Below are 23580 nucleotides of genomic sequence, written 5' to 3' on the forward strand. Positions count from 1 at the left end.
AGTGGGAGCCATCAGACCCCGGGCTGAGTCCACATGTTCCAAGTCTGACAGTTTAGGAGGCTTAGAAATTCCAGGGCTAGCGCCCCAATCAGTAGCTTCTCCAGAATTTTGCAAGTGCTGTTTGCTCCCCCTCCCTACCCATCTCATTAACACCTCACACTCTTTAGTTCTCAGCTCGGCTATCTGGTCCTGGAGGAGGAGCTCCCTAACCCCTGTATGCCTTAGATGGAACATGCTAGATCCTGAACTCATGGAAGGTCTTATCACATTGTTGGGATTGACTGTCTGCAGACTGAATGCTTGGAGGACAAGGCAGGGTCTTTATCACCAGCACCCAGCACAGTACCAGGCACACAGCAGGCACTTTATGCATATTCACTGAATGAATGAATGAGTGAGACTGATGGATTTCGAATGACTTGAACTTGAGCCTGTTTTTCCTCCTAGAAGTTAGCTGGCAATGGAGCTGTGAAGGTGGCAGGAGATAGGTGGGAAATGCGAGGTTAGTAAGAGGAATTGGTAGAAAAATGGTAGTCATGATTTATGCTGAGGAGAGAAAAGCAAAGGAAAGTAGATACTGCACCTGAAATACTTAGCAATGTTTGGTGCATAATAGGTGCTCCATAAATATAAGATGATGTCATCATCCTCATCCTCATCATTACTATTATTTATATTATAAGAATGCACATTTCCTGAGTTAGAAGGTCCACATAGGATGGCTTGAAATATTCCTCTGGGCTGGGTGCAGTGGCTCACACCTGTCATCCCCGTACTTTGGGAGGCTGAAGCAGGAGGATCACTTGAGCCCAGGAGTTCAAGACCAGTCTAAGCAACATAGCAAGACTCTGTCTCTACAAATAATTTTAAAAATAGCTAGGTGTTGTGGTGTGCATCTGTAGTCCCAGTTACTCGGGAGGCTGAGGTGGGAGGATCACCTGATCCCTGGAGATCGAAGCTGCAGTGAGCCGGGATCATGTCACTGACCTCGTCTGGGCAACAGAGCTATTATCTATCTTAAAAAAAAAAAAAAAAAAAAAAAAGACAGAAAAAAGAAATTTTCTTCCAAGTGAAAATGGAGAGGTGTAATCCCCACAGGTCACCTGGGCCAGATGTCTGGGCAGGAGGTCATGTTGCAGTGACTCACTCAGGGATGCTGGGCTTGGGTCATCCTCTGAGTCAGATTTCCCTTCTGTGCAAGGAAAGGCCTGAGACAGGGACCTGTGAGTCTGACAATCTCTACACAGCTGAGAAGGCAATTCAGCTGAAGTCCTCATTGCAACTATTGTCCTTCAGCCTGAGGCAGTCAGTCCTTCGGTCTGAGGCAGCCTGTCCCCTGCCCTCCGCTGCCCTCCAACCTGCTCCAGTCCTGCTAGGAGAGAACAGCAACAAGTCCCCGTTTCAGAAATGCGCTCCTTTACAAGCCTGGCTGCGACCTGTTCCTAATTGATTGGCGCCGTCCAGTGGCAGAATGTGGGAATGACATGCAGGGCTGGGGTGAGGGGTCAGGCAAGGATGAGGATGGAGTGAGCAGGTGGGGGGATCTGCAGAGAGGGCCCTAGTGTGGCCCAGTTGGAAGCGGTGACAGGAAGAACCCAGCAGGGATTCCTCATCTCTGGCCAAGGGGTTGTTCTCTCCCGCTGGCATAGCATCCGGAAGGTCCATAGCAGCGGAACCTCCCCCTGGGCTCTGCCCAGACTGCCTTTCTTTGGCTGTGTGACCCCACCCTGTTTCTGAGCTTCTCTGTGAACTTCTCCAAGCTTGGCTTGTAAGAAGGGAGTGGATGATGCCCACCTGACAGCAGGGTTTCCTTCCCAGAGAGGTGCCTCAATCCTCCAGAGAACGTGGGAGAGGCTGGGATTTGAAAGAATTGGAGCTGGGGGACAGGGACTGTCTGAGATGGAAAGGTTATAGGAGGGGCTTGGGCCCTGACGAGATTTCATCTTGTAATCTGAAAATATTAAAAAACTGCCACAGCCCCCAGCTGAGGACAGAGGACCAGGCCCCCCGAGGGGAAGGAACATGGCCAGGGGATTGCAGGACTGGAAACTTCCACTCTTACCTTGGTCTTTTAGAATTGTGAAAATTAGAATGCTCAGCATCGTACAATTGGAATCTTAACAGGAAACACTATATAGTGTGTGTGTGTGTGTGTGTGTGTGTGTGTGTGTGTGTGTATTTATTTATATATGGGCTGGACATGGTGGCTCATGCCTGTAATCCCAGCACTTTGGGAGGCTGAGGTGGGAAGATCATTTGAGGCCAGGAGTTCAAAACCAGCCTGGGCAACATATCGAGACCCCATCTCTACAAAAAAATTAAAAATTAGCTGGGTGTGGTGGTGTATGCCTGTAGTCCCAGCTACTTGGGAGGCTGACACAGGAGGCTTGCTTGAGGCCAGGAGTTTGAGGCTACAGTGAGTTGTGATTGCACCACTGCACTCCAACCTGGGTGACAGACCAAGATCCTGCCTCAAAATAAAAATAAAAATTAAAAAATACATATACATACACACACACATACACACTAAACTCTATAGCATCAGATCGTTGAGCCTTGAGGTCAGAATCAGAATTGCAGGCACAAATCTAGACTCAGCTCTCTGAGCTGGAAGTCATCTGAGAGCCACTTCTCCCCTCAGCTTGTCCTTGAATGAATGTTTGCTCCTAAACGTGTTCGCAATGAATAGATCTGGGGGAGGGCCCTAAAATCTGAATTTCCAAAAAGCTCTCCAGGGGATGCTGTTGCTGGGTCTTCCAGATTTTGGCAACAGATTCAATCTAGTCATGCTTCCTCTTCAACACATGGGGAAACTGAGGCCCGGGCAGTGGAAGTGACTTGACCTAGACCCTACCAGATAGCTGGTGACAGGTTGGAGCTCCCAACTGTGCCTCCCAATGCCAAGGCCACTCTCACTAGCAGCCCAGGGTGTTTAGATGGCCCTGTGGGACTGTCAACCTCCTAGGTGCCCCTGGTCCCTGAGACATGTGGCTCGTGAGACTGCGAGGTTCTGGGGCTCGAGGTGTTACCCTCTTCTGCCTCTGGCTGAACCTGCTTCTTGAGAGTGGCCTGGAGGGGCTAAGGGCCCTTCCTCTTTTGTCAGCTCCCCCCAAGCTGAAACCCCACCCCATCCCCAATACACCCTGACCCCTCTCAGCCCCAAGCATTCCTGCGAAAACCACTGCACATGTTTTAAATTCTGCTACTCCAAACTCATCAGTATCATGGTTTTGCAACACCCTCTTGATGCTCAAGAAGCATTTGCAAATTTCTTTTCCCTTTATTAAAAAATTTTTTAAAAAATGTTAGGGTCTTGAAACAATAACAACAGAGCATTTCAGAGGCACAAACTGTTGCAGAAGAGAAGCCCGTGGCCTGGCCAGGCGAAGGAGGGGCTCTAACTGTTCTCAGGGAGGTGAGAGGAGGGAAGTCACAGAGCGGGTGGGCCTGGGGAGGGTCAGCCAGGGGCTCTCCAGCTGCCAGCTGGAGGGCAGGTCTGAGGGTGGGTGCTCTCTTGGGGTAGGGGATGTAATATTTAGTCACCTAGAGCCTCTCCCCCAGCCTGCTGACCACCTTCCTTCCCCAGGCCACTCCTGGGCCCCTTGGAGCTCCGACTCTGGCTTCTCCTGCCCATTCCTGTCCCAGCCACAGAGCCCTGTGTGTTCAGGCCAGCCAGTCACAGCAAATACAAATCCCCTTTCTGAAGATTCAGGGGAGCAGAGCAGGAAGAGGGTGTTATGATGGCAGAAGGACAGGCAGGGAGGACAGACTTGCTTCCAAGCTGGGTCTGACCTGGAGACTCCTCCCAGCGTCGTTCCTGACTAGGGTGAGGGGCATCACAGCGAAGCACAGATGCTCAAGTCACTGGTGGTGGATGTGGGCGAGTGCGGTGATGGGTGTGGGCGAGTGCGGTGGTGGTGGTGGGTATGGGCGAGTGCGTGGATTTTGCCTTGCTCCCAACCCACAATTTCCTATATTTCCCCCCTCAAAGGACCCCCAAAGTCTCTTCTCAGCCGTGAATGTGCTGAGCAGAGCCGTCAGGTAGAAGCAGAGCCTGAAGGCTTCCTGTGTGACCCTGGGCAAGCCCCTTCCTTCTCAGGCCAGTTTCCCCATATGGGCAGGAGGCGCTGAAGTGGGGAACGGAGCTGCTGGATAATCTCAGCTTTCCTTTCCATTTCAATGGCCTCTTCTGGGCTGGGCAGGTGGATCCCCCAGCAGTGACAGTTCACCTGATCCAGCTTGGGAGAAAGGGGCATGGGACCCATGAGATGGAGGCCTGTCAGGGAGTGCTGATGAGGGTGGCAGGCAGCGTGCAGAGGATGACCTGGCTGGCCCAGGGCTGGCAGCCCAGCCAGAGGCCAGGTCATGGCCCCCATGGCCAGCTGGGGGAAGTGTCCAGGCCAGGCCTCTGGAAGCCCTGGAGCCTTGCCCAGCCAGTTCCTCGGGGTGGCTGGTGGCTGAGGGCTGTGGAAATGGCCTCTGGGGACTGTCCAGAGAACCAGGTGCTCACAGCTCAGGGTCCTGGAGCCTCCCCCAGAGCAGAAGCAAGGCCCTCAGGACTCACCCTTGCTGTGCCCCAGCTTTGCCCTCTGGAAACCCTTTCTCTGCAAAGATGGGGTCAGGGAAAGTCCTGGGAAAAGATGTTTGCTTTCTTTAAGTTGTAGTTAGAGAGAGCTGCAGGGGAGGGCACAGGCTCATGGTCCCTCTTAAAGTGTGTGTGAGAGGGAGAGAAGAGGAGGGAGAGAGAGAAGGACGTGGTGAAGGACAGGAAGAAACACAGGAAGAAAAAGAAAGATAAAAGATAAGTGAGAAAGAAGAGGAAAGAAGGGAAGGAGGGAGGAAGAAAGGAGAGGAGAATGCAGGTGGAAGAAATAAAGTAAATAAAAAAGAAAAAGAAAGGGAAGGTAGATTGACAGAAAAATGATAGAAGGGTGGAAAGAAAGAGAGGACAAATGGAGGAGACGGAGGAGGAAGGGTAAGAGGAGAGGAGGAGGAGCAGGAGGAGGTGTGCAGGGGCCGAGGACTAGGACCAGAGAGCCGGGAGAGCCGGCGGTCAGGGCTGCAGGCCGGGCTGGCGCGGCCTCACGTCCAGCCTGTGGTCCAGCTTCCTGTCCTTGCGTGGGCGCCGGTCCTTCCTGCCCTTCTTCTGGCCGGAGCTCCTCTCTGCAACGAGAGCACAGGGCCTGGTGACCAAGGCTGCAGGGCCAGTTAGGTCCTGGGAGCCTCCTCAGTCCTCAAAGACAAGGGTGCCCCACTCACTCCTCAACAACGAGGCTCAGAAGAACATTTAGGCACTGACCTTGCAGTCCCTCCTGTTGAGAGTTTGGACCGCGGGCTAAGTTACCCCAAACTGAACCTTTCTCTCTAGTTCTTCAGGGAGTGCTGAGGGCCACTAACTTGCTCAGGGCCCTTTTGTGCTGGAGATCTGGCTTGGCCAGGCCTGCAGGTTCACCTGGGGCCCCCCAGTCAGCACGTAGGGTGGCCTCATGGGAGTCCCATGGCTTTCCCCGGCACACTCCTTCCATAGCCAAGCAGGCTCTGTGCTGGACACTGGGCACCTTTCATCTGTGTCCCTGCACCAACTTCTCCATAACACTGTGGCAACAATACTTGAGCATTTAGCAAATGCTCCCCGTATGCAGGTCACAGCCCCAAGCACTTTATGTATATGAAACTCACGACAGCCGGGAGAGGCAGGCAGGGTCTGAGCCGCACCCAGTCCCGTCTTCTACAATTGTCCTCTCTTTCTCTCCACCCTTCTATCATTTTTCTGTGCCAGTCTACCTTTCCTTTCTTTTTCTTCTTTATTTCCTTTATTCTTTCCACCTCCATTCTGGCTGTGCCTGCTGCCCGGGGAGTTCTTCTGAGCAGTTGCTTGTCATTGTTATTGACAGGTGAGAAGACCACAGCATGGTTGGGAGCGAGGTCAGCGCTAAGTTTCTGCTTGACAAAGTGTCTCCACACCCAGGACATTCTTCTACATTGCTTGGGCCCCCTTCAGTTCCCCGCAAGGAGCTGTGTGTCCATTTGAACACGGTGAACCTGAGGCTCCGCAAGTCACTTTCTGAAGGTGTGCAGCTAGGCCGCTAGAGACCCTCCCAGCCTAGTGGCAAGGGAAGGGCAGTTTTATTCCTTAGGTGTCAACTGTGTACCTGTCTCCCCAAGAGTCAGGACTGTGGCTCCAGTCCTGGCTCCTTCCTCTGCAGAGCAGAGTCAAGGAGCTAAGGCCAGGCTGCCCACTTTTGGGACTCCCTATGCCCACTCTGAGCCCTTGGGGAGCACTGAAGCCAGCTCCCACTCTGCACTGCGGAGCGGACTCTGCAGGCCTCAGGTGGGACTGCATCTGGAGATGGGGTGTGGGTGCTGCCTGAGTGGCCCTGCCAGCTCTGATGTGGGGGTGTGGGGGCCAGTGGCTTTGTGTCCCTACCCCTTCCCTAGGCCTGCCTGACAGCTGCCCATGTGCCCATACAGTCACCCACCCATCCCTCCACTTATTTACCCACCTACCCGATTGCCATCCACTGAATCGCCGTCCACCTGTTAACTCATCTGCTTACCTCCATACCCACCTCCATACCCAATGACCCATCCATCCACCTAGGCACCCACCCATCACCCATCCATCCACCTGTTCACCTACAGACCTACCTACCCACCCACCTAATCATCCACCTACCTACTCATCCACCCATCTACCCTCCCATCTACCCTCCTATCCACCCATCTACCTACCCACTCAGCCACCTGTGCACTCAGCCATCTAACTTCCCACCCACCCATCCATCCACTCATCCAACAAGTATTAACTGGACACCGACTATGTGCCAGACTCTGTTAGAGGCACTAGATAGACAGTTGTGAATAAGGCAGACAAAGCCCTTGCCCTCACTGGAGATCACACTCTAGGAAGGAAAACAAACACTGAACAAAGCAAACGCGAGAATGAGCAGGCTCATTTCAGAAGGGTGCAAGTGCTACCATGTGATACGATGGAAAATGACTCCTGGGAGGGGGACTCATGGGAAGCCTCTCTGAGGAGGAGCCGCTGCAGCCGAGACCTGGATGATGCAGGGAGCTACAGTGGGGTTGTTGCAAGGATTAGAGTCACGTCTTACAGCACTGAGCACAGCCAGCACATAGTAGGTGCTTTACGAATGTTTGCTGTTGTTGCGATTATTATTATCTGGGGGAAGAGTTTTCCCCTCATGACCCCCCCACAGCCATTCACCCCCAGCTCTTGGAGCCATGAGAGGTGCGATGTGGTAATGAGTGCGGGAGAACTGTCTGCCTCCTGTGTGAGTGCTTCCCTGGCTCTGGTTCTCTGGTTCCATCTCAACCTCACTCCGTCCTCACCTGCCCAGTATGACTCCCAAAGGCTCCCATCTCTGCTATCTGCACTCCCAACCCAAACAGCACAAATCCTTCTGAAAGAGGAGTGTCCCTGAGTTCAAATCCTGGCTCCACTACATCCCACCTGGGTGCCCCGGGTGGCCTGGCTCCAGGTCCCTCATCCTTCATCATGACTTTAGATTCCTGTTTGCATGACGAGTTATGTTTGAATTCTAGGTCCACAGCTCCCTGGCTTTGTGACCCTTAGGTGAATGACTCAACCTCTCTGGGCCTCAGTCCCCTCATCTGTAAAATGGGGATAATGTTAGTAACACCTACCGCACAGCATCATTGTGAAGATTACATGAGTTAACGATTATAGAGAATTTGGCACAGTGCCCAGTCAACACTGCCAATTCCGCGTAATTACTACTCACCATTCACATCTTACCAAACACACCCTGTGGCTTCTCTTCTATGTAAATCAGTGGTCCTTAATAGCTCCCAGACATTTTGGAAATACGTGTAGTGGTCTTGGATGCCACAGTGAAGGGGGTTCCTGTGGCATTCAGTGGACAGCAATCGGGATGCAGTGTGGGACAGTCCCCCGCAAAGATGAGTTGTCCCCCATTCCATCCAGTTCTCTCACACCGTGCCCCACCCTCATGTAGCTGAAAAGTCTGCTTGCTGGGAGCTGAATTCTGTTTTACTCATGACTGCCAAGTGATTTCGAACACTTGCATTCACTGAAGACTCTAGGGCACTGCGAGTGTGGTGTCAATCAGAGATCAATTTGGTTGGACCTTACTAACGGTTGGTCACTTTTGGGAAATCGCATCTCTGATGGCAATGCGGCCACGCACTTGGGGCGCTGACCACGGCTGCAGTCTTCGCTGGGATTGTGCTTCCCTAAGTGTCCGCTGGTATGTTGGGCCAAGCGCTTTCATGAAATTTCTTTTCTTTCTCCTCTATATTACAGTTAGGGCACTATACCGATAAAAAAATTTAACTTTGTAAGTAGGCTACATTCTCCATGAACTTCATTAAGAATGGTATAGAAGGTATTCCCAAATCCTTCTTATTAAAAGGGGGGTGTTCAGTTTGAGAGGGTTGGGAACTCCTGGCCAGCTCAATTTCCCTAATGTATTTGGGACTGAACCCAGCAAGGAAGGTCCTCCTTTGAAAGGACACCAGGGAAGACGATGTGTACTCTGCATGATGGCATGGCTAATGGTGGCCTTTCAGGCAGTCTCATAGGTACTATTTGTGGGGCAGTGTCCTGAGTCCACTCTGTCCCTGTGGGCCTTTCCCACCACAGCCTCATGTGCCTGTCCTGGGGCTCACCTCCTGGGCAGGGCCTCTGGATGGGACATTTCCTTGACTCAGAAAGCACCTGGCAGGTGGTTGTCTCCTCATGCCCAGCCCGGCCAGCCTCTCGTACCCGGGTCTCCAGGCCCCAAGCCGAGCCGCAGGTCTTTCCGTTGTACGCGCAGGGGCTCCAGCTGCCCCAGGGACCCGGTTCACACTGCCCTGTGGAGTGAAAGGAGAGACAGACAGACAGGGTCAGCCGGCAGTGAGGGTCCTTCAGTAGGCACAGAATAAGGGCAGGGTTTGAGGGGTTCAGCTCTCTGAAGACTGAAGACACCACTTCCACCTGCTAGGAGCAGAGGGGGGACATTTAAAAGTTATTTATAAGAGCCTGGAATGAGAGCTAAGCTAATGCATGCACAGACTAATATGGGCCTGAAGACAGAGTGGCCGACTGCTTAGCTTTAAAGGGGAAGGCTTCCTGGAGGAGATGATGTATGAGTGAAAGGGAGAGAGGGAAGCTCATCAGGTGAGAAGAAGGAAGCCCATTCCAGGCGAGTATGTAAAGCCGTGGGAGCCCGGCCCACCATGTTTGGGAGATGGGGCAGCATGAGTTGGCAGTGAAGTCTCAGGAAGTGGGGGCAGGAGAGGAGGCTGGAAGGTCACCTGGGAAGTCCTCAGGACCCAGACACAGGTTTTAAACTTGATCATGTGTCTTTAATCAACTTTGGAAGGAGGAAAAAGGAGGCCATGGACATAAAAGTTCTTCATAGGGGGTAATTAAAATACACACACACACACACACACACATATGTGTGTGTGTGTGTGTGTATACTTTGATTATTTTAAAAGTCCATGAGAAGTAGGCACAGAATACGAGTAGCTGTGAATACTCCTATTTTTGTAGATCTGGACACTGAGGCCTAGAGCAGGGATTTGCTAAGGGAATGCAGCAAGAGGCTCACACAGCAGACACAGCAAGTTGAAGACGCAGTGGGGCCCAGACCTTGTTAGATGCACACGTTTGACAAGTAAAGACTGAGCACCCAGTGTGTGCTAGGCGCTATTCTGGGTGCTGAGGGAGCAGCAGCAGACAAGACAGACCAGGGTCTGCAGGCCTCCTGGAATTCACCATCTGGACACCGCCGTGATGAGGGAAGCGCAGGCACTGTGGGACCCCAGAGGCGGCATGGGTTGGGTTGTAGGGGAGGAAACTCCTGGACTGGGTCTTGAAGTGGGGGTGGGATGGCAGGGAAGGGGAGCCTAGTCAGGCTCAGGGAGGGACAGGAGGTGCTCTGGGTGAAGGCACAACCCCACCACAGTCCCCAAGATGATTTGGCCCGGAACTGGGCAGGCCGGAGAATAAGCTCAAATGGAGGAGGAAAAAAATGTTGGGGGTGGAAAGACTGGCAGACGGGACAGATTGCCCAGGTCCTGGGTGAACTCCGCCCGAGGGCAGTGGGAGCCACTGAAGGGTCCTGGGAGGAAAAGAAATTGAGCAGACTGTCATTTTGAAATACTCCCTCTGCTGTTGAGTGGAGAGTGGGTTGGAGGGACTGAGAGCAGAGGCAGGAGACGGGCAGGAGCTGTGGCCAGAATCCTGGCAATAGGCAGGGGGTGGTGAGAAGGCGGGAAGAGCAGGGCACAGAGGGGAGAAACAAATGGGTGGGGCTGGGGTGGGGAGAAAGGGATGAGCTGGATGGTGTGGGTTTGGGAGCTTTGTGCTGCTTCTTTTTCCCCCCAAAGTTCCTCCTGCCACCCGAAATATTATGCATTTGTTCTTGGGTGTCGCTTCTGTCTCTCCACTGAAATGCCAAGTCCATGAGTGTAGAGGCTTTGTTTTGTTCTCTAACATGTCTCCAGCACCTAGGAAAGTGCCTGGCCATAGCAGATGCTCCAGTAGATATTTTCGGAGTGAATACATGAACAGACTGGACTGAATAGAGGGTGAGGGAGAGAGAAGAGTCAACAGTGATGTCTGCATCTCAGGCATGGCCACCCAGGGATCAGGGAGCTGGTTATTGAAACCCAGAGGAAACCCAGAGGAAGCGTTAGGCGGTGGACGGTGGCGGTGGGAGTGGAAAGAAGGAACCCAGGGGGCAGTGGAGGTAAGGGTCTGCTGCTCAGGGAGGCTGGAGACACGGAGTCAGGGGCCATCAGCAGCTGGAATGACCATGAATGTGAGCCCGGAGGGAATGCGTGGGCAGAGATGCACAGTTTAGATGAGAATGCCAAGGAGCAGCCTAGTCCAGGGATGGAAGAGGGCTCACAGGCAGGAGTATGACAATGAGCTGTCAGGAAATAATCAGAGCAGTAATAACACTGATACTGACATGTACTGAGCACCTACTGTGTGCTGGCTGCTGTACTGAGCACTTTAAATTGTACTAATTCACTTAATTCTCATAACAATTCCTCCCCATGAGGTAGGCTCTATGTTCTATTGTCTTTTTTTTTTTTTTTTTAACGTTTGGAGAAACTGAAGGACAGAGAGCTGAGGTGGTTTGCTTAAGATCACTAAAGGGTAAGGTTTAGAGCTAGGATTGGACCCCAGGCCCTTTAGAAAAGGACCCTGTCCTTTTCTAAAATCAGTGCTCAGCCAGTGTGGTGGCTCATACCTGTACTCCCAGTGCTTTGGGAGACTGAGGTGGGAAGACTGCTTGAGTCCCAGGGGCAGCCTGGGCAACATAGCAAGAGCCTGTCTTTGCAAAAACATAAACGCATCGCCAGCTGTTGTGGTACATGCCTGTGGTCCCAGTTACTCGGGAGGCTGAGGCAGGAGGATTCCCTGAGCCTAGGAGTTTGGGGCTGCAGTGAGCTATGATCATGCCACTGCACTCCAGCTGGGCGACAGAGCAAGACCCTATCTCAAACAAAACAAACAAACAAAGAAACAAACAAAAATCAGTGCTCTTCTTCTGCACTCTGCTGATTTCCTTGGCATTAACAACGATGCCAGTGTTGGCTGCAGTAGTAATCATAGTAATGGTGGTTACATTGGCTCTAGTGTAACACAGTTACTATGTGTAGGTATCTGGTGTACCTGACACGGTGGTGCTCGGCCTCCCCTAACCATATGGCATTCTACTGGGATTTCTTCCAGGCCCCCAACACCTCTCACCAAGCCCCCACTCCAGGGAGGTGGGGGGCAGGGTCAGGGCGGGGAGGTCACTCACCCTGGCACTCCCGTGTGTTCTGGTGGGCCAAAGTGCCTGGTGGGCAGGTGGGCAAACACTTCCCCTTGTACAAGTAAAATCGCCTCTTGCACCGGATGCAGAAGTCCTGGCTGAAGCAGCTCTCACAAGTGGCCCCACATTCTGTAACAGAGCCAGGGATACCCTGGGTGAGGGAGATTGCCAAGGATGGGGCCCACTGGGTCTGTCCGAGGTGGGAGGGCCTCTGGGTAGTACCAGGCTTGGTAGCATTTGTGTCAGGACTCAGTATCTCCTTTGAAGCCCAGACTTGGCCAAGGTCAAACTGGGCTGTATGTGAAGAGAACTCCCTTTCTCATTTGAGGGGAGGCTCAGAGAGAGTGAGTGACTTGCTTGAAGTCACCGGTAAATCAGGGCTGGAGTGAGGACTCCCTGCTTCTTTTTCACATCAGAAATAGTGATGATTTGCCCAAAGTTACAGCAAAAATTAGAGCCTGGAATTAGGACTCCTTTTCCTATTTGGGCTAGGACCAGAGAAGGTGAGTTACATGACTAAGGCCACACTACAAACTAGGGTAGAAGTGAAAGTTCCCTGCTCTATTAGTGCTAATTAAGGCTGAGAGGGGACAGACTTGCCTTAGGCTGCAGAGCCAGCCTGGACGCAGGCACGTATCTCAGCGTCTGGGCTTAAACATGCATCTACTTCCCTGCTGTCTGTGTTGAGATGAGAGGGCGGGATCTAAGCCCGCCGTGTCTAGGAGCCCAGCACTAGCATAGAACAAGGGAGAAGCCACGTACTTTTGCACCTGTTGACTTCCTGGCCGCGGATGCCGAAGTAGCCAGGGGGACAGTCGTGCAGACACTTGCCGTACTGGCGGATGCCTTCTCGGCGGATGAACAGGAAGAGCCTCTGCTGGCAGGTGGAACAGCCATTCTCCTCTGAGCAGATGATACAGCCCGTGCAGTTGCCCCCCAGGCCAGTGCCCACTGCCCGCCAGACCAGGACAGAAGGAGGGAGAAAGGGAGAGAGAGATGGTCAAACCATATATATGAACAGCTGAGATGGTCTCATTGGGATAGCAACTGGGCACACGGCCACCCAAACAAAAGACTACATTTCCCAGCTTCCCTTACAACTAAATATGGTCATGTGACAAAAATCTGGCCCATCAGATGTAAGGTAAAGTAGCATGTGCCACTTCAAGAAAGCTGCCTTAAAGGGCAGGGGTGTGCCCCTTGTCATCCCCTCATCCTTTCTGTTGGGTGGAATGTGAACAATGACTGGAGCACAAGCAGCCATTTTAGATCATGAGGTGGAAACTGTGTCCTGTGAGGCGGTGGAAAAATCAGATAAAAAACACCTGGGTCCCTGAGGAAGGCAGAACTGCTGTACTAGCCCTAGCCGGCCTGTGTAGACTGTTACATGAGAGAAATCAACATCTACCTTGTTTAAATCACTGTTATTTGGAGTTTTCCATTACTCACAAGCAAACTTAATCTTTACCAAAGTAAAGTGTGAGTGTGTGTGGGTGCACATGCATGAGCGGGGTGGGGCGTGACCCTCACCCTCTTGCTGGATTCCTGAACAATACTCAACAATACTCCATTTCTCACTGTCACCATCAGCAAGGGCTCCCACCATCATCAGGAATAGCAATGGGATAAATGTATTTAAGGAGAAAAATTTTTGTTGCCCCAGAATTGGTACTCAGGAGCCAAAGCTGGGGAAAAAGAGGTGGAAAGTGCTCTAGAATCTTAAGTGAGCTTTCCCAGGCTCATAAGGAGTCTCTGTTACCCCGACCATCACCCCAGGACGCTGATTAAGCTGAACACTTGCAGGGAGGAACTCATGGGAGTTAGGAATTGACAGCCTGGCCAGGCACAGTGGCTCATGCTTGTAACCCCAGCACTTTGGGAGGCCAAGGTGGGAGGATTGCTTGAGTCCAGGAGTTTGAGACCAGCCTGGGCAATAAGGCGAGACCCTGTCTCTACAAGAAAAATACAAAAATTAGCCACGTATGGTGGCACACACCTGTAGTCCTAGCTACTTGGGAGGCTAAGGTAGGAGGATCACTTGAGCTGGGAAGGCCGCAGTGAGCTGTGTTTGTGCAACTGTACTGGAGTCTGAGAGACAGAATGAAGCCATGTTTCCAAAAAAGAAGAAAATAAAAAGAAGTGAGTTGTGGTGCTGTGACTTTTCCTCTGTTCCCAACCCTCCCAACGAAGTGAGGAGATGCCAGAGAAACTTACAAAGACAAGAGGTGCTAGCGAGAAGGTGCCAGCATCTCGTGTCTTGCTTGGACATAAACTCATGTCCATAGTCCTGTGAATCTGCCCCCTTCCCATTCCTCTTTGAGCAGACAAAGGAGACCGGGAGACAGAAGGGCAGAGCTGAGGGGGAGAGTGTGGTAGAAGAGGCTGCACATCCTTCCCGGCACGCGTGAGGGGTTTCTCAGTGGTTAGGGGCACCTTGGGAGTAGCCGGGCTTAGGTGGTATTCCTGCTGCCTGGCACAAGAGGGCTGGTTGCTGGGACGTGCCCCAGCAGTATGAGGCATCAGGGGAGACCACTGGGAGTAGGAGGTGGGGGAGAGTCAGAAAATGACCAGGTGTCATTAAGTGACAGGAAAGAATAGTGCAGATTTTGAGAGGTGGCAATTGGGGAAACAGTAAATGGTTTCATGTTTATATGTCATTAGGGTCAGACTGGTTCATAATCCGGTTAGCGCCTTGATTCATCTGAGCCCCAAGACCACCCAGCAGGAAACATTCTTAGATCTCCAGCTCCCAGATGCTCCCCTCTTCCTACTGGTGCCCCATCTCCCTTTTAGAGGAATTCCCCATTGTGCGAGGTCCTGATGGGGAGCACATCCTGGCACCTTCCCCCGGAACAGAAACCAAAAGAGGTCTGGCCCTTCTTTAAGTTGGCAGCAGGTAAGAGCTAGCGAAAGTCTGGCCAGATACACATTCTGGTGACTCCAGTCCTGGGAGTGGGACTCAAGAGTGAGGGTCACACAGAAATGGGGTTCATGGTGGAGGCAGAGCAGGCTCTCTGCCTAGCCCTGGCTGAGGCCTTTCTCTCACCCTTCCATCCCTCAGTCCCTCTGTTCCTTCCTTCCTGCTCCAGCTCTCGGATGAGTACTGCTACGTCCCCAAACCTCATCTTCCGTTCCTTGGATTCGGGGAGGCCCCACATCCTGCTGATAACCCTATTTCTGTGGCTTATAACTCAGGAGCCTGACTGATCCAGGGTACTAACGTGTACCCTGGGATCCTGTTCCCAGCCAAAGTTGGCAATGCCCTCAATTTTCTTGCCCTGGGATGAGAAACTGCAACAGGAAAGCAGAATAAAGATTTTTGTGTTCTGGAGCTGCATACCTGGCAGGCACCTGAGGGCAGAGAGCAAGTGTGATGTTGTAAGGGGAATTCCCAGAGTCAGAGAGATAAGAACATCCACTGAGAATTTAGCAGAGTCCAGACTTCTTACTCAGCAAAAGATTCAGATTCTGATACTACCAAGAGCTGGCAAGAATGAGAGGAAACCTTCACCTTTTCACCTTAGATAAGAGTGTCAACTTTGGGGAAAAATCTAGCAGTACCTAATAAATCTGAAGATGTCTCTTTTCTTTTTTGTGTTAAATTTTTTTTTTTTTTGGACAGGATCTCGCTGTGTCACCCAGGCTCCAGTGCAGTGGCATGATCCTAGCTCACTGCAGCCTCAAACTCCTGGACTCAAGCAATCTTCCTGCCTCAGCCTCCTAAGTAGCTGGGACTACAGGCATGTGCCACCACATCCAGATAATTAAAAAAATTTTTTGTACAGATGATCTCTCTCTGTTTCCCAGGTTGGTCTTGAAATCTGGCCCCAAGTGATCTTCCTGCCTCAGGGTCCCAAAGTGTTGGGATTATAGATGTGAGCCACGACGCCTGGCCTAATGTCTCTTTTCTAAATGTAGCAAATTAGCTTCTGGTATATACCCTAGAGCAGCAGTTCTCAAACTCTGGTGCACAACAGCAGCTCCTAGAGAGCTTGTTGGAGTATAGGTCACTGCGTTCCACCACTGGTACGTCTGATTCAGTAGGTCTGAGAATTTGTATTTCTAACAGGTTCCCAGGTGATATTGATGCTGCTGGTCCAGGGATCACGCTCTCAGAACCACTGACCTAGAGAAACCCTTGTATATGTGTAGAAAGAGACAAAGATATTTATTGCAGCATTATTTAATAGCAAACAACTGCAAAAAGCTAACGCTCTGCCAAAGGAATAAATACATTGTGGTATATTCATACACCACTGCCAGATACCACATACACAATCCAGCCATGATAAATGACTGAGGTAGCTACAGTTATCATTGTGGACACAGCTCAAAGATGGGGCTGAGAGGAAAAAAGCAAGGTGCGCGGTGAATCATATAGTAAGAGCCATTTATATAAAGTTCAAGGACCTGCAAAGCAATATTTTGTAGCATTTGTTACTTGTAAATATGTATTCAGAGCAGAAGACATGAGACTAACCAACACTGAATTCAGGATCGTGGCACACAAATGTTTATTGTATTATTTTAAATTCTTGACTTTAGGTTTGAAATAGTTCACCCTAAAAATGCATAAAGAACAAAAGAATTTAGCCTCTACTGTGTCCTGGGGCAGGAGGAGGTCTACATTCTTTCTTCTCCTTCTCCACTAGCTCCCCTCCCAAGCCCTGTCCCATCTTCAAGCTGAGGTCTTGAGCAGGGGAAGGTGACAAATTCTGAAGACAGGGGACTTGGGTTCCAAGAGCATTGGAGACTCGTGCCTCTGCACACTTTGTTAGTCATCCCCTCGTCCACTCTCCCCTCGTCCTCAGTAGTGGAACCCTGATTTTTATTTTATTTTTTGAGGCAAGGTCTTGCTCTGTTCCCCAGGCTGGAGTGCAGTAGCGCGACCTTGGTTTCACTGAAGCCTGGACTTCCCGGGCTCAAGCAATCCTCCCTCCTCAGTCTCCCTAGTAGCTAGGACTACAGGTGTGCATCACCATGCCCGGCTAATTTGCATATTTTTTTGGTAGAGAAATGGTTTCGCCATGTTTCCCAGGTTGGTCTCAAACTCCCGGGCTCAAGCAATCCTCCTGTCTGAGGCTCCCAAAGTGCTGGGATTACAGGCCTGAGCCACAGCGCCTGGCCAGAACCCTGATATTAAGCGGAGTTTACGTCCTCTAAGACTACATTTCCCAGGCCCTTTGCAGCTATATGTGGTCATGTGCCTATGCTCTGACCAATGGGATGTGAGCGGGCATGCCCTGTGTAGCCCCTTGGGAAATGCTGGCACTGTTCTCCTCCCATTTTCCCTTCCACCTGCAGGACTGCAGGCTTGAGAGTGGAGCCATGGCAGATCCAGGAGGCAGAGGGATCTTACAGAAAGATAGCTTGGTGTGGCTGTATTAACCCAGGACTGCCCACCGCTGAGATTCTTTCCTGGGGAAGGAAGGAAAGCATTGCCCATTTGTTTAGGTCACTGGGCCTTTCTGACGCACACTGACTGATGATGTCAGGTCTTCTGCCACGCAAGTCAGCACAGAGTCACATCAGTGGAGACCAAGGTGCCCTGCTCTGTGCCTCGGCACTGTGGAAGCCCACTGGACCTGAGATGCGACCCCACTACCAAAGAGCAAGGGGACCCTCAGTTGACTTGCGGTGATCTCTACCACCTGACAGAATAGGACTTCAAATTACAAATTTTGTTAAATTACAGAAAAACAAAGTAGCATTTCCTGAAAAATGAATCTGTGGACAGAGACTCACACCCTGACATGGTGTTGCCGCCCATTTTGCAGCTGAGAAAAACCGAGAATCAAGGAGGTGAAACGACATGTCCAGGGTCACACAGAATCGGCAGGGGTAGACCCACATCACTCTGCCCCACGCTGCCCTCTTAGAGCATCTGTCCAGGGCCTCCTGTGTCAGGCAGAGCCTGGGGCCATGGGGGTGAGCCACACATGGCCCCTACCCCTATAGGACAAACAGCCTGGTGGGAGGAATTGAAGTCCACAGAAGTGACAGCAAAGCAGGATAAGATAACAGGTCAAGATGGAGACAAAGCAAAGCTCTTACTGCTCTTAGAAGAGCTTAGAGGTCACTCAGCATGACTCCTGCAGTTTCAACTGGGGACACTGAGGCCAGAAGGGGTGGAGCTTTCCCTAAAGGCAGGCAGCCAAACTGCAAAGAAGCCTCAGTCCTCTGTTAGAGTTACAGTACTATTTGTTTTTGTTGTTGTTGTTTGTTTGTTTGTTTGTTTTTGAGCTGGAATCTCACTCTGTTGCCCAGACTGGAGTGTAGTGGTACGATCTCAGCTCATTGCAAACTCCGTCTCCCAGGTTCAAACGATTCTTGTGCCTCAGCCTCCCGAGTAGCTGGAATTACAGGCACCCGCCACCAAGCCCAGCTAATTTTTTTTTTTGTATTTTTAGTAGAGACGGGGTTTCACCACGTTGGCCAGGCTGGTCTCGAACTCCTGACCTCAAAAAGCTTGGGTATATGCTGAAGGCCAAAGAACCCAACAAAGACCCTCCCAGACCTCAAAGAGTGTTGGCTCACAGGATGGTGTTTAGCATCCTTCAACACCCCAGTCTTTGAAGGGTAGTGGCTCTTTCCGGCCTCATCCTTGACCCTGGCAGTTGGCTAGGATGCCCTCTTGTGCCTCTATGTTGTAATGGCACCTCTTGCTTTTCGACTTCTGATAGCCTGTCTGGTGTTTCATCATGTCTCTGTAACTCATTAGAAAAGCAGTGCTATTGCCTCTCTCTACCCCCTACCCTAAAGTCATGGGTGTAGGCACTTGAATGTTCACTTTGTGAATCATCAGTGATGACAAGAGTCTGTACAGCGTTGCTCTAGAAAGATCCAAACGATGGTTCTTAAACTTGACTGTGCATAACGATCTCCAGAGAGGCTTGTAAAGTGTCTGCTTTGGGCCAGGAATGTGCACTTTAACAAGTCCAAAATAAATGTAACAGGAATTTTGGAAGTGTCTTCCCTGTTCACAGTCTCCTTTCCCTGAGAACTGGCCCCAGTAATCATGTTTGTAGGGCATGACTCTGACCCTAGCCAATGGCTGTCTTTTCCAGGATGGACCAATTAGACCTTCCCTCTCCTGGCTGATGGACAATGGTCTGGGCTGGCCTTGACCTAAGGCTATCTGCAGGTGGGAGGGTAGCGTGTTCCGATGCATATGTGTGACAAGCCTTGGTGGGCACTAGCTAACAGAGGCCCCGCTCCTCTGCACTGTCTGGCTTTGAGGTTCATGTGTTGCCATCTCCACCCAGATGCACTTAACCTGGGCTTGGACAATCAGAGCATCAGGTCCCCTTGACTACAGTGGTTGTAGGTTCAGACACAGGTGTGCATCCCCACGAGAGCTAGTCTTGGGGTTTTTGCTGAGGTCAACAGATGTGTGTGGAGATGTGTGTTTTCCTTTCCTATCTTTGGATCTAGGAGGATATAGATCAGAGCTGGTGGGTGCCACATGAGGGAAGAGCTTCTGGAGAATGGAGACCACACAGCAGAAGCAGAGCCAGGAGACACAGACAAAGACCAAAAAGAGTCATCTGTGCATGTGGATCCACCCTGGGGATTCATAAATTCTCTTCTTTTCTCAAGTCACATTGAGTTAGGTTTTCCGTCACTTGCAACCAAATGATTCCCGACTAATATAGAAGTAGAGAGAGACAAATAAATCAGATGCAGAGAGAGAAGCGGCAACCAGAACCTCATGGGCTCCTTAAGACAGAAAAAGTTTCTCACTGCCTCCCAGTCCTTCCCAAAGCTTGGCTGGTCCCATAGCTCCAAATAAAGTGACTTTTTCACTTGAGCTAGTTTTCTTCTGTCAAACTACAATAAAAATGGATGTAGCTCACTAGATAGCAAACAGATCACGGTAGAGCAGCTCTGCTTTGGCAGCAAACAGATCACGGTGGAGCAGCTCTGCTTTGGCACGAATGAGGAGCCTGGAGCACCACCTACCCAACCTGATCACCCTGGTGCTCCAGGGGACACTGAGGCTCCAGGGAGCACACTTTGAAACCCCCTGGGTCCTTCTACACATCTCGGCCTCCATCGCTGTCCTCTCCCAGCTGAGATGCACATTTTAAAAGCATTTAAGCTCTAATTGCAACCTCCTCAAGTTTTCTTGGGACATCACAGTGGATGGCAGGCACCCCATGTAATTTCCATTAACAAACGTCTCCCATAATCAAGACCATCCTCCCTCAGTCAAAACACCAGTAGGCCACAAAAGCATGGCCCTGTGTTGCTCCAGCAGCTGGAGAGGCTTAGAATGAAATCTGAGTCACTCCATGTTTCCCCAAGCACCCGAGGGATAAGTCCAGACTTAGATGTCCATTTTATGGAGAATGACAGTGGAATCAAACACACCAGATTTGACAGTTTGCAAAGTGATAAAGGCTTATGACAACTCTGAATGCATACATTAACCCGTGGTTCAGTGATCCATTCATTCATTCACTCATTCATTCAACAAACAATTACTGAACCCCTATTCTGGGTCAGGTCCATTGCTGGGACTCAATGGTTATGAGCTTTGGGGGAGCTGTGTGACATTGGGCAAGGTACTTTACCTCTACAAGCCTCAGTTTTTCCAGCTGTAAATGGGAATAATAATGCTTATTTTGCAGGGCTGTTGTGATTAAAGGAGATGGTACATGAAAAACTGTTAGCTCAGACCACCTGCAGCAGGCATCTCATAAATAATACCATTATTATATTGAGAATGATGTGTTTTCTGCCCTCATGGGACTTAAAAATCTAAAGATGTGTAATGATGCAGGTTCCCAGATTGATATCCTGGCCCCATCACTCATTGAACAAGTCCCCTCCTCTCTGTGGGACTCAGTTTCCCCATCTGAAAAATTGTGGCAGCAATTCCTACCTCCACGTGACTTGTTATGAGGGATGTGCAAACCAGCAAGTGCTGGCACATAGTAGGTGCTCCTCTGTAAACCTAGGTTCCCTCCCCGTTCCCTCACCATCGTGACACATAGTGGGACTGTCAACCAACATCTGGACCCTTCTCCTCTTTCCCAGGTGAGCAAAAAGAAGGCAGAGATGTTGGTGAGGCTGGAAGGAGGCCAGCAGGCTCCAGGGACATGGTCTTTTGCCCTCTGGATGGTGACGTGCTCAGGGCAGAGATATTAGCCAGCAGCTTTGGTCCTAGGTGAAGGGCAGGCTTATTCTTTCTTTTGGGAACAGGGAATAACCTGTGTTCTTCAAACAAGGGTCCCTAAGCTCAGAGTCACCCATATCCTGAGAACTGCCCTAAGCACCTTGTTTCAACAGGAGTCAATGGCTCAACATGTGCAAGTGATTGCTGTATTTTTTTTTTCCATTTCAGGGTTTTGAGTGAATTTAGGGTCATCTCTGCCATATCATATCTTCCATCTGCCTTCACTCTGCAGAACTTCCCTGAGGGGGTCAAAAAGTGCAGGGTGACATCTGGGGCCCTGAAAATGTCACGTTCTCCTATGCAAGCTCGTGTCCTCAGCAGCCCACAGTGAGACTCTCATTGAAATTTCCTTAATACCCAAGCCAGAAACTCTAGCCCCATACATTTTTAAAAACAAGACTAATTTGGATAGATTTCTAGCATTTAAAAAAATCAAGAGATTTCACATTAAAAAGCGGGAATTTGAACTTCCTTGGAAAAAGTCAGAACATCTGCCAACACTGGGTCTGCTGTCACAGGGCAGCGAGTGGTTAGAGGTACATCAATAAGGCACATGCTCCCCAGGTTACTGCAGACCCTACCCCTCTCTATTGTATTCCAGTTACTGAGGGCAAAGGTCAGCTGCCCTGCGTTCTCTTCCTTGAGCTACCTCTTAACACCCACTTCCCTCACTCACAGTAGAACACAACGTAGAGCAGGGGTTCTCAAACTTGGACATGCATCAGATTCACCTAGAGGGCCTGTTAAAAACACAGGCTGCTGGGCCTTACCTTAGAGTTGCTGATTGAGTAGGTCTAGGCAGGGCCTGAGAATCCACATGGCTAACAGGTTCCCAGGTGATGCTGACCTTTGCTGGCCCTGGGCCCACACTTTGAGAACTACTAGTGTGAAATAGGGTTAAGAGCCAGACTGGTTGGATTGAAATTTCAGCTTTGCCCCTTACCTTTGCCATGTGACCTTGAACCAGTGCCTTAACCTCTCTGTGCTTCAGTTTTCTCATCTGTAAAACAGGAATCCTCCTGGCTGACCTCCCAGATGTGCTGTGGGGGCCTGGGCAGGGCTGACACTCAAGCGGGTCTCCATTACATCACTGTTACTACCATTATTATCACCACCCACCCTGCCTGTGTTGGCATTTGTGATCCTGGAACTGCTTTGACAATCAGTGCAGAGCTTTTGGTTTTGATGCCAACATTTTTGGGGGTAGAGTTTCTTCATAATTGGGGTGTGCCCCGGGAAGTATGTCTTGCATGAGAACATCATGTCATGGTGAACTAAGGATTTAATACAGCTGTCCTGGAGGACTCCCGGGGGGTAAGAAGGATGGGGAAGGACAGCAAGACACCACTGCCCCCTGCCCCAAGGCAGTGAGACTGAGGCGGGCCAGACCCTGCTGAGGACCCTGCTCTGTCCTTGGGAAGGACCCAGAACCATGCAGGAGGGCCCCACACAGACAGTGCTGGGCAGTGCATCCTCCGATGCCCGCCTGGCAGTGCAGGATGCATGTTACCGATGACCAAGGGAAATAAACAACATCTGGGCACCCGCCTGCCCACTCAGGCCTCCACATATGGGAGGCAATCGCCACCACTGGAGGCTTGCTCAGAAGATCCCCCAGCACATTTCTGCCTGGGGGTGGATTGCACCATCCCTAGCAAGGGGGTGGGCCGTGGAGATGACTCCCAGCTTAGAAACTCCCTGGGATCAGGGCTAGAGGTTGCTAGCCCACTGGACCCTTCTCAGCACTCAGGAGGTGGGGGGACCAGCAGGGCAGAGCATTCAGCAGAATGTTGTGGTTGCCTTGGCTTTGGGGCCGGACAAACCACCACTTCCTAGCTGGGTGATATTGGGCCAGTGGCTTTACTATTCTGAGCTTTGGTCTTCTCTTCTGTGAAATGGGGACAATAGTAGCAACCACCTCCCAGGCAGTTGTGGGGATGCCATGAACTCATTCACGCAAAGTGCTTAGCACAGCTCACAGCAGATGAACGAGCACTCCGTTACTACTTGATTCATGCGAGATGCTCCCTTGAGAGCTGGGCCCAGCTTGCCTTGCTCACCTTTAAATTCCCACAGCCCTGCACATTGTAGGTGCCCATTAACTACCCATTTGTGATTATACCCATTATGCCTATTCATTATTTCTTAAATGAATGAATGAATGGTGGCTAAATAAAGGTTCTCAAAAACTGCTCTTAGGGTGCTCACAGCCTATTTGGGAGGACCAGGCCCATACAAATGTGGAGAAAGCCAATGACCTCCACCGAGCAGGGCTCAGAGCCAAGTGAAGGACCCAGGCAGGGTGGGAGTGAGAGTCCAGAGACTGGAGACATCAGGGGTGGTTTTCTAGGCAGGCAGATGTAGGGACAGAAGCTGAGGCCAGGGGCGGGACTGGTTTGTGTAGACGGAGGAAAGGTTTCTAAGAGAGGTGAGTACAAGATGACATTGTACTCAATTGGTAGAAAGGGCGGGGCTTGAGCAAGGAGCAGACGGCAAATCCCTGCTAAGGTGCCAATACAGGACACCTAAGGGGCTGATAGATAAGACTCTCAAAATACAGTAAGAATAGGCACA

The 23580-nt window shown here is 50.9% G+C and overlaps 1 protein-coding gene across 1 annotated transcript; it reads right to left on the reverse strand.

Moving 5' to 3' along the window:
• Positions 1 to 3294: 3294 nt before the first annotated feature.
• Positions 3295 to 14983, reverse strand: LOC105496120 (R-spondin 4). The gene is made up of 6 exons (XM_071078903.1): positions 14872 to 14983; positions 14259 to 14357; positions 12588 to 12776; positions 11814 to 11954; positions 8674 to 8859; positions 3295 to 5163 (listed from the first exon to the last, which is right to left on the reverse strand). Exons 1-6 carry the CDS (start codon positions 14981 to 14983, stop codon positions 5054 to 5056), a joined length of 837 nt encoding a protein of 278 aa, XP_070935004.1. The 3' UTR covers positions 3295 to 5053.
• Positions 14984 to 23580: the final 8597 nt, after the last annotated feature.

Source organism: Macaca nemestrina, chromosome 15, assembly GCF_043159975.1.
Source record: "Macaca nemestrina isolate mMacNem1 chromosome 15, mMacNem.hap1, whole genome shotgun sequence".
Lineage (NCBI taxonomy): Eukaryota > Metazoa > Chordata > Mammalia > Primates > Cercopithecidae > Macaca > Macaca nemestrina.

What these genes read in the sequence shown, in the direction of transcription:
- LOC105496120 (XM_071078903.1), bottom strand. Translation starts at nt 14,983, where the DNA reads ATGTGGGGCCTCCCCGAATCCAAGGAACGGAAGATGAGGTTTGGGGAC. An exon ending in TAAGCCCGGCTACTCCCAAG is followed by an intron (nt 12,777 to 14,258) that starts GTGCCCCTAACC and finishes TCTGGCGGGCAG; the next exon opens with TGGGCACTGGCCTGGGGGGC. An exon ending in GAACACACGGGAGTGCCAGG is followed by an intron (nt 8,860 to 11,813) that starts GTGAGTGACCTC and finishes TTCACTCCACAG; the next exon opens with GGCAGTGTGAACCGGGTCCC.